General features: G+C 35.0%; 1 protein-coding gene across 1 annotated transcript; it reads left to right on the top strand.

The window, feature by feature from the left end:
- LOC105171001 (scarecrow-like protein 6) lies at positions 945-4329 on the top strand. The gene has a single exon (XM_011091993.2). It carries the CDS (start codon positions 1495-1497, stop codon positions 3880-3882), a length of 2388 nt encoding a protein of 795 aa, XP_011090295.1. The 5' UTR covers positions 945-1494; the 3' UTR covers positions 3883-4329.

Genomic DNA, 10256 nt, shown 5'->3' with positions numbered 1-10256 from the left:
GTGACCCCAGATTCTTCTAATTCCTTTATAATTATTTAATTTCTCCATGGTGATGCATATTTAAATACCTCTATTTTATATTCTACAAGACTTTTTTGAGGATGATATATATTATCAAATTATTAAATGTAATTTTTTCTCATAAAAAATAATACGTTATTTATTCATAAGAGTAAAATAAGTAAATATTTTACCTATTTTTTTTTAAAAAAAAGATATAACTTACATTATAATAAATTTATACAGTATAAATATATTATGCTAAAAAAATATTTATGCACGTAAAAATTATGTGTCACCACTATTAGTATATATAGGTTGGTTATTTACTTTATTGTAATTTTTTTAATCTTAATAAGATTGAACGAAAATTAGTGAAACCAATTAGTAGGGTGGCTAAACAATGAGCAAATCAAATGTAACTCTTTTATTAAGGAATTGTAATATGTTAATTACGTCTAATTAGTTAATTTAGTAATTAAATTAATTTATAAAGATAGATCATGATTAAATTATATCGAGATAATAAATAATATTTTTAAATTTGATTATTTGTGTAGACAGACTAAAATATTTTTTTTCTATGAAAGTAAAAAAAATAAAAGATGTTCACTAATTTTGATATTATAATTTTATTATATAAATAATATTTTATTTCATCACCCCTGCTAAAGGGAGTATGGTGCTCGATCGGGTGGTGCCTCGACTTTTGTATTAAAAAAATGATTTTATTTTTTAAAAAACATGTTTTTGTTATACCGTCACATGCTAAATTTCGACGTGAAAAGAAAAATTACCACCCTGCAGCAGCAAACACGCGCGGGGAGTGCAAATGGGCGTATGGAGAAGGAGAGAAACCCTAGCAAGAAAGATAACTAGACAAGCCACATAAATTAACTAAAAGGGGTGAAAGAAAAACAAAAAAAGAAAAAAAAAAAGAAAGAAAACAATAGACTAGAGCGAGAAGCAAGAGAGAGACAGATAGAGAGAAAGAGAGAGAGAGAGAGAGAGAGGATGAAGGAAGGGGGGCACTTTACTACTTTTTTATGTTGCACGCATCCATGGCAGAAAACACAAGGCAGACAGAGTACTACTTCTTCATGGGCTAAAAGAGAGAAAGAAAGAAGAAGAATACTTCAAACCCTTCATTTTCATCTCCACAATCTCCCCTCCAACACACCCCTCCCCCATTTACAAGTGTAGCTTTCCAAGTTTTTGATTATTGTGGGAGAATTCACCCCAAAGATCGCTAGCTGGTTAAGGGAAAAAAGAAAATAGTTGGGGGTCTTCTGAGTATATACATACATGCATGTATATACTTGTATATATCTTTGAGTTCCCTGCATTTGGGAAGTATTCCTGTCGTGGCTTCGTGTTATAGACTTTGTACTGGTGGGTTGTTTGTCTGTTCAATCTCTCTTTCTCTTTTTTTTTTGGGGGTTGAAGCTGGAGGTATTAAAGAAAGTTGTGGAGTTTTGGGGATTTGGTTCTTAGATGAAGGGGATGCCCTTACCCTTTGATTTTGAGGGGAAGGGGGTGTTAGATTTAGAGCTGATTGTAAAGAACAAAAGTTTCATTGCAGATAGTAGTGCAGCAGTTTCGTCTTATTTTTCCAAGAAAAATTGCTTTTTGAATAATAGCTTTGGTGAGCCTACTTCTGTCCTGGATTCTGCAAGAATTTCCAGCAGACCTACATCTTCCTCAACCCTGTCTTCATCTCACGGCGGCGGCGGCGGAAGCACCGGCGGTGGGGGTGGTGCTGCTTCTACCGACACGGCCGGGGTGGCGGCTGTTTCGGACACGAATCCTTCTCCCAAATGGCAGCAAGACTCTACGACTGCCACCAGCTCAAATGCTGGAGGAGCTAATTCCGAGCTCCTTCCTATTCCTCCGTCTCTTGAGATCGGAACTGCCGGTGGGGGAAGCGGAGGAAACGGGGAGAAATTTGCTATGGAAGATTGGGAGAGCGTGTTATCGGAATCTGTCGCCGTGTCTCCTAGCCAAGAACAATCCATTCTCCGGTGGATCATGGGGGATGTGGAAGACCCTGCAATGGGAAGTCTCAACAAGGTTCTCCAAATTGGCGGCGGCGCTGGCGGTGTTTCTGCTGCGGCGGAGTTTGAGTTTAGTGGTGGGTTTGGGGTTGGGGATCAAGGTTTCGGCGGAGACCAATATGGTACTGCGTTCATGCCCACAGTTCCAAGTTTCCCCAACAACAATAGATCCAGCGCTGAAAAGATTGGTCTGGCTTCCAATCCCATATCTTCAAATCTGCCCACTAATTTCAAGTTTCCTCCTAACTCTCAGAATATTACGCATCCGTCTTCACTGTCCAATAATCTTGACGCTATTGCTCTTCATCATCAGAATTCATTTGATTCTTCAGCAGAAATGAGGCCTCCCATTTTCAATTCACAGCTGCTAATAAACCAGCAGCAAACTCAGCAGGCTCAGAACCCGTCGTTTTTCTTTCCTTTGTCATATGCGCAACAGCAAGAGCAGAATCTTCTCATGCCGCCTCAGGCTAAAAGGCACAACTCCGGCGGGCCAGTGAGCGGAGGCCTTGAGCCTGGCAGTCAGATTTCCAAAGGGTCTTTTGCTGATACTGCGGAACAGGAACTGTTTATGGGAAGACAACAATTGCATCTCCAGCAGCAACCACTTCCTCATCAGCTTCATTTGCTCCCACATTATATGCAGCAAAGGCCAATGGGGCCGGGACAGAAGCCGAAAATAGGTGGTGGGGATGAATTAGGACATTGCCATCAACAGCAACAACAACAACAGGCGATAGTTGACCAGCTGTACAAGGCCGCAGAGCTGGTTCAGACAGGGAATCCAGTTCTCGCGCAAGGGATATTGGCGCGGCTCAATCACCAGCTCTCTCCAATTGGTAAGCCTTTCCATAGGGCTGCTTTCTATTGCAAGGAGGCATTGCAATTGCTTCTCCACACTAACAACAATAACGTGAATCCCTCTACGGCCAGTTCGTCGCCTTTTAGCCTCATTTTCAAGATTGGTGCCTATAAGTCTTTCTCTGAGATCTCACCCCTCATACAATTTGCCAATTTTACATGCAATCAAGCCTTACTTGAAGTCTTGGAAGGATTTGATAGAATTCATATTGTGGATTTTGATATTGGGTTTGGTGGGCAATGGGCCTCTCTTATGCAGGAGCTCGCGTTAAGGAGTGGGGGCGCTCCTTCGCTGAAAATCACTGCACTGGCCTCTCCCTCAACCCATGATCAGCTAGAACTCGGGCTCACTCGAGAAAACCTAATCCAGTTTGCTAGTGAAATCAATATTGCATTTGAGTTTGAGGCTATGAGCATTGATTCTTTAGATTCTGGTTCATGGTCTCTGCCTTTTCATGCATCAGAGAATGAGGCGGTTGCCGTGAATCTCCCAATTGTTTCGCTTGCCAATTGTCAATTGTCAGTGCCATTGGTTCTTCGCTTTGTCAAGCAGTTGTCACCAAGAATCGTTGTTTCTGTGGACAGAGGATGTGATAGGACCGACCTTCCATTTGCCAACCATATAATTCATGCCCTTCATTCACATTCTAACCTGCTCGAGTCTCTTGATGCCGTTAATGTGAATATGGATTCACTGCAAAAGATTGAGAGGTTCTTGCTCCAACCAGGAATTGAAAAAATCGTGATGGGTCGTTTCCATTCTCCTGAAAAAACACAGCACTGGAGGTCTCTGTTTTTGTCATCTGGGTTTTCCCCTGTAACGTTTAGCAATTTCACTGAATCACAAGCTGAATGTGTTGTGAAGAGGACTCCCGTTCGAGGGTTCCAGGTAGAGAAGAGGCAATCTTCTCTCGTACTTTGCTGGCAAAGGAAGGAGCTGATCTCTGCATCAGCTTGGAGATGCTAAAACTTCGTGGAACTCTCAACCCACCCTAATCAAGAAGGTGCCTCCAAGTCACAAACTTACTGCCTAAATCCCATGAACTTATGAAATTTACATGCCTGAGTTTCTCCTTCTGCTAATTTTCTATGTGGCTCGGGCTGATTGTTTCCAAATTTCAAAAGAACCTGGCACATTTTAGTACTGGATGTTCTAATATAGTAATCTTATTCAGTGTCTTATGTTGATGGAATCATAGTCTTTTCGTGATGTCATGCTTTTCTGCTGAAAAGCATCAGTGGGTTCTAATTGTTGTTTGTAACCATACGCTGGACAGTATTGTTAAACCAGGAATGGGAAAACAAAAGAATTTAACCCATTTGACCGATTCTTTGATTTTGTGCTGTGGATGGAAGAGGACAGGACTGCAAATTATTACAATCCCTCGATTGTTAGTATAACTTTTTTCATGAACTGTATCCAAACCTTGTTTTTCTCTTACATCTCAAGTCCCATTATCGGAGATCATATTCCATGACATTCTTGGAACACAAAGATACTTTTGGGAGTCCAGAGTTTGTCATTTCTAGATTGATTCTGTACCATTGAAAGTAGATTCTCATATGTTCTTTGCTTTTTTTTGTTCTACATTGAAATACCTTTGTTTCTCTACTTGTTTTCCACATGATGCGTCTTTGACCGTCATCCAAATTCTTAAGTTGTTATCATTTGATCAGAAGTATGTTCATGCTCTATCGTTCTACACGTGATTCAACTTGTGTTAAATGCATTGGCACTGTTAGTTCACCACACTGCTGGAACTGCACTAGGTAGACAACACAAACTGCCGCGACAAATTATTGCACATTGACGAGATCACATATTGTCGAGAACTAGAGCTGCACTAGGTAGACAACACAAACTGCTGTAAGAAATTATTGCACATAGATGAGATCACATATATATTGTGTGAACCACTTGGCTTTGTTTAGAACGATGGCGTAATCCTTGAACTAATCAAGTGCTGGTTTTCTTAATCCATTCTCGGTCGATGAAAATGATGTCAAAATCATGTTATTAGGAAGCTGTCATTGCCACAGGGGCCGCGGATTTCGGCTTTTTGTAGGTCTCAAAACGGGGTAATTCTTGTCTGGACCCGACTCAGCCAAATTTGAACCAATCATATGGTAATGTGATTGGTGTACAATTTAAAAAAAGTGACTAACTATAGAGCAAGCTTGTTATTGGTGTACATTTAAAAAAAAGTGACTAATCAGAAGCGGGGCAAGGATTTTCCCTCAAAACGATAGGATGTTGGCAAAAAATTCTATTTAGTACATGTACATCTGTATGACTACTCTGTCCCTTTCAATGGGGTTTGCTGATTGTTTATGTATTGTAATAATGACTGCATTATAGTATAGTTTAAATTTTCTTTGTTGTTGGTTAATAATTCTGTTGTGTTTTTTTCTTGGTGTGTCACGTTACTCTGCATGCCAAGACTTGTTATTATAATCCATTGAAGTTGCTGCTGCTACTAAGGCTAATTAGTATTTAATTGGCTGTCCTAATCAAGTCACATGGGACTTGTACTATTGGACCCTCACCTCATTAGTTTAAGCCCTGTCTCTCTTGCAAGTTTTTCATTCATTACTTTAATTTTTGCTTTCTTTAACCTAATCATAATTTTATAAGATTAAAGCCATGTTCCCTCCCCCTACCCCTCCCTATGTTTATCTGAAATTCATGTCATATTCGGTGCTTTGTATATTGGGCATATGGATGATTGCGGCATAGTTTTTATTTTTAAAAAATAAGATATATATGTCAATCTTTTTATCTATTTAAACACTTTGTTCTATATGTAAGATCAAAAGAGAGGAAGAGCGAGCAGTGGTGATATTTGATTGTAGAACTACTAAAGGTGTTACATGGCCTACGCGCTTTCAATAATTAGCACCTTTTCTTTCTCCTAGTGGATGACGCGTTTTTAGCGTAATTGCATCATCTACTTAGTATTTAAGAGATGATTAATGATGTATGTGGGATTATTAAGTCATGAAGTTTGAGTAATTAAGTTGATAGATTGATTTAATAATATGTATATCAAGGAGTGGTTTTTTAATTTCTGGAATAGAGAAATGGTATATATTTTAAGCTTTTTATTCCACCTATTAGGGAAAAGTCATTTATAGCCTCGGGTTAGGATTTTGATTAAATAAAAGCACACATCTTTATTAAAGAATATTAGGTGTGATTAAACAACACTAGCTGACAGGCTGACATGTCCTCTTTAGTCTTTTTCTGTCATCTCACTCAAACACTTCTCTTCCCATTTATATTTACATACTACTTTAAAATATTAATTCCACATTTACTTTTACCTAAAGTACTCACACAACACAAATCTTTATTACCTTTATTTAAAAAATCACAACACAAATCTTATCTTTACCAGCTGAACTCAGGGACCCATTTTACTTTTTACAATTCATTTTGACAGTGGCGTGTTTGGCCCTACACTACTCTTACCAATAACCTAAATTCCACCCCATAATCAATTTCAGATTAATTACTCCATGAAATTAATGATTGGCTAACAAATAATTAATTTGTGACGGGGTATTATAGAGGATTACTCTCATGGTGTAATTTGTAATTTTTACAAACAACAAAAATCTATGTTGATGGAAAATCTTTTTATGTATTCAGAATCAAAGTATAAAAAAATAAAGTAGTTTGTATTATTGAGGTAGTTAATTTTTGTACTCTAGCTGTAAGAAAATCTTTTACGAATTATAAAATATGAATAAAATAAGTAGAGTATTTTTATAGCTGAGATATTTGTAATCCCACTTTAATTTAATAATATATCACGGTAAATAATTGAACTCATGTAAAAAGTAATAATCATCATAATTTGATGCTGCATCAACTGACTGTTGCGCGTATCAGAAATCTGATTGTGAGAATTTATTCACTCTGATCTGAACCTTATGATTATATTTCGAGAAAAATAAAAAGAATTTTTACCTTAGCTAGCTCTATTAATACACATGCACTTTATAGATTATGACGTATTTCTTGGCCTGTCGAAGGAAACTCTACTTGATTCATGATATCTTTTTCTATTTATAAAAATTATATTTACTGAAAAATAAAATAAAAAGGATTTTATTGCAAAAAGAATTTCTTAAAGTTTGGATATAGGACAGCAATGCGATATTCAGAAATGGCTTCTTCCACAGATGCCATTTCTCTATTCATAAAAATCAGAATTTAGGCCATTCATCAATTGACTTTCATCCTTATGTTCTCTAATCTTTCTTTAAGCTTTATGTTGCCTCCAAATGATTGGGTTTACATTAAAGTACGAGTACCGAGTAGGGAAATCCGTTTGAATTTCTTCGCATTCATAATTTAATTAATCGTATTTATTGATATAGGTAAGCGTTTCATATTGATTACAGACGACGAATTTGAGACCTTCTCTTGTAAGACACCTTTTCAAGACAATACCTTGAGATTCATACGAAATCAAAATAAATAATACCCCATGGAATTGGACAACGATCGAAATAAATTTTGAAAAGAATCGTTGGTAAGCTTACAATAAAAATAGTATAATGGTTTTTTCACATTTTATTTTAAAAAATTTCAATGTCTTGAAGCTCATAAATTAAGCTTTATTATGCCTCCTCTAGAAATTAAATATGCATTTGGGCATTTAAATATGCTTAATTTTGCAGGCAAATCAAAGTTGGATTTCGTGGAAAAATAACCACATACATGCACTTGGAAGCTTACCGACCCTTAATACATATTAATTATTCTTCCACAAAATTAACTTTGAATTTGGGAAAATAAAAAAGAAAAGCTATTTGTAACTACCATATCTCTTTCTACCGAACATTGATTTCAAGCATCTAAGATTTTATTTGTTTTTGTTCTAAATTATGCATATACTGCACAATGTATGTTGACTTACTAAAAATAACATTTGAATCAACCTTTATTCTCGCAAAATAAATATATCCATTGTTAACTGAAAATTTCTGGTCTAGATTAAGTTTAATCACATCTAATCAATCATATTATAAGTATTATAATTAACAGTAGTACTATTACTGTTTTTTTTCTTATAATATGAGATTCGTTACATCATCCGATACATTGAACAACAAACTATGTACTATAGAAGTAGTTCGACATGCTGTGGGATTCGAACTCACAATTTTTTAATCGTGAGATCTCAATCTTACCAATCGAACAAGACTTAATTATCATCAGTCATCTTACTGTTACTCTCTTTAAATTGTGACGAAAATTATATACAGCAACTACCTATGATGCTCTTAAATGAGGTCAATATTAGTTAAGATCCGAAGAAAATAATAAAAATAGGGGTTTTTAATATATTGAGAAGAAGGAAACATGTCAAACTTGATACCTTAGAGTAGACAAATTGGAGTCGAAATTTAAGACAAATTGTAGAGTACTATAAAATTTAAATTGTTCTAGAAGATTAATTGGCCAGTTAATTATCATACGGTTTTTGACAAAAATGACATCTATTATTATAAGTGGGAAGGCATTTTTCATAATTATTTTTTTGGAATATTATAAACGTTAGACATTAAAAGTCATCATGTTTGATCTATAAAATTCTTGATGATGTGATGGAGTGATAAAAGTATCAAAGTCAAGCCAAAAATGGAACATCTTGACTCGACCAATTTTATTTGTTGTTATTTATAGTGGAAAAATGAAATCAGATTTTTTTAAAAGAGCACGTCTATGGATCAACTTTTGTTCAGGGAAATTAAATAATTTTAAGTTAATTATCATGATTAAAAGTTAAAATTGTGACGTAATTTTCACATTAATTTTTTATGATAGTATTGATTTGTCATGATTTTTAATCCGTAAATATTTCTATAATATATGGAATATATAGTTTGTTTTTGTTGTAGTGAAGGTCTTTTCCAACTCGGAAATAAGATAAAACTAAAGATTGTTTTTAATTTTTCTAAAATATAGTAACAAGATGGATTGATGGGTTATGAAATTAATATTATAAAGATTTATAAATAAATTTCATACTATAGATAACCATATAATAATGAAATGTATAAATTTTATTGGGGAAGAGGAGAAATAATTGAAACTGATTAAAATTTAGTAAAACAGACAAGTTTAGATTATGTGCATCTGATGTGCATATGTGTTATGGTGAGGGAACAGTAAAATGATAAAGACGATAGATAACCTTAAAAGGGAGATGTGGAGGGAGCCCACAATGTACCATCACTCAATCCCCACTTGCCACGTGTACGACTAACACATCTATCATGTATAATCCAATGAATCCTATTGTCGGGTCTACCCATACGCCCGCCTCTTTACTTCCAATTTCGAGTTCTTTTTTTTTTTTTTTTTAAAAAAAATCCTGATTTAATTTTATTAAACTAAATACGTTATATCCAAGATTAGATACAGGTCAAGTGAAGCGTAAATTTGAAAATTATGTATTAATATTATCATATTTTATTTTATATTATGATATTTTGAGGTTGAGACGTAGCTATTGTACGTAAGGCTGCAAACAACAGTAAAACTTCTGACCACATGAATTGTTAGGTTTGATTGCAAAGGCAATCTGAAATGGTGGGGGTTTCATGTCTTAACCCTAAGATCCCCTAAAAATAAAACAGCTATATGATGTATGATGATGAGTTTCTTGTCAACATAAGTTTTGGTAAAATAAGATTGTTATCACTCAATAGTAACTTTGAGACTGCATGCAATTTATATATATGTATGCATTTTTATATGTTCTTTTTATAGATATAGAGAGAGAGAAGCATTGCACTAAAAAGCCAAAGAGTTTTTTTTGCAACTTGTGAAAAAGTAATAATGATATGCAACTTTTCATTGAGGAATTTTGAAAGTGGGCAGTTTTGTGATCCACAAGCCTCTCCTGCTGCTCTCACTCTCCCATTTGCCCTTTCAAATTTCATACAACATCTTCTGCCTTTGGGGTCACTAGCTACCTAATCACAACCATCTTTCCCAAATTCACCCTTTTTTCTGTCGATTAAATCCACAAGTTTGTATTCATAATTCATAAAATTAGTAAACATGCGAAACTTGGAACTTTTATTAGTCAAGAAAAAATTATACATACATATCATATAATAAGAAGTAATTGAATGTATTCCGTCGATGAAGTCTCTTGAATTATAAAAGTACGCTCGTGCTAAAACATACGGACCTCATAGGCAAAGATAAATATTATGATTCACATGCATGCACGAGAGGGTAATATCAAAAATTTTAAAAGAGGTCAAACTTTTGAAATTCATATTACAAAATTATTTGATGTCATAGATAGAGTAGGA

This window comes from Sesamum indicum, linkage group LG1 (genome assembly GCF_000512975.1).
Source record: "Sesamum indicum cultivar Zhongzhi No. 13 linkage group LG1, S_indicum_v1.0, whole genome shotgun sequence".
Taxonomy (NCBI): Eukaryota; Viridiplantae; Streptophyta; class Magnoliopsida; order Lamiales; family Pedaliaceae; genus Sesamum; species Sesamum indicum.
Note: the sequence above shows the minus strand (reverse complement) of the source record. Positions and strands in the feature narration are given on the sequence as shown.

Bases quoted from the DNA above. Each gene is read 5' to 3' on its own strand.
- LOC105171001 (XM_011091993.2), top strand. From the start codon at position 1,495: ATGAAGGGGATGCCCTTACCCTTTGATTTTGAGGGGAAGGGGGTGTTA.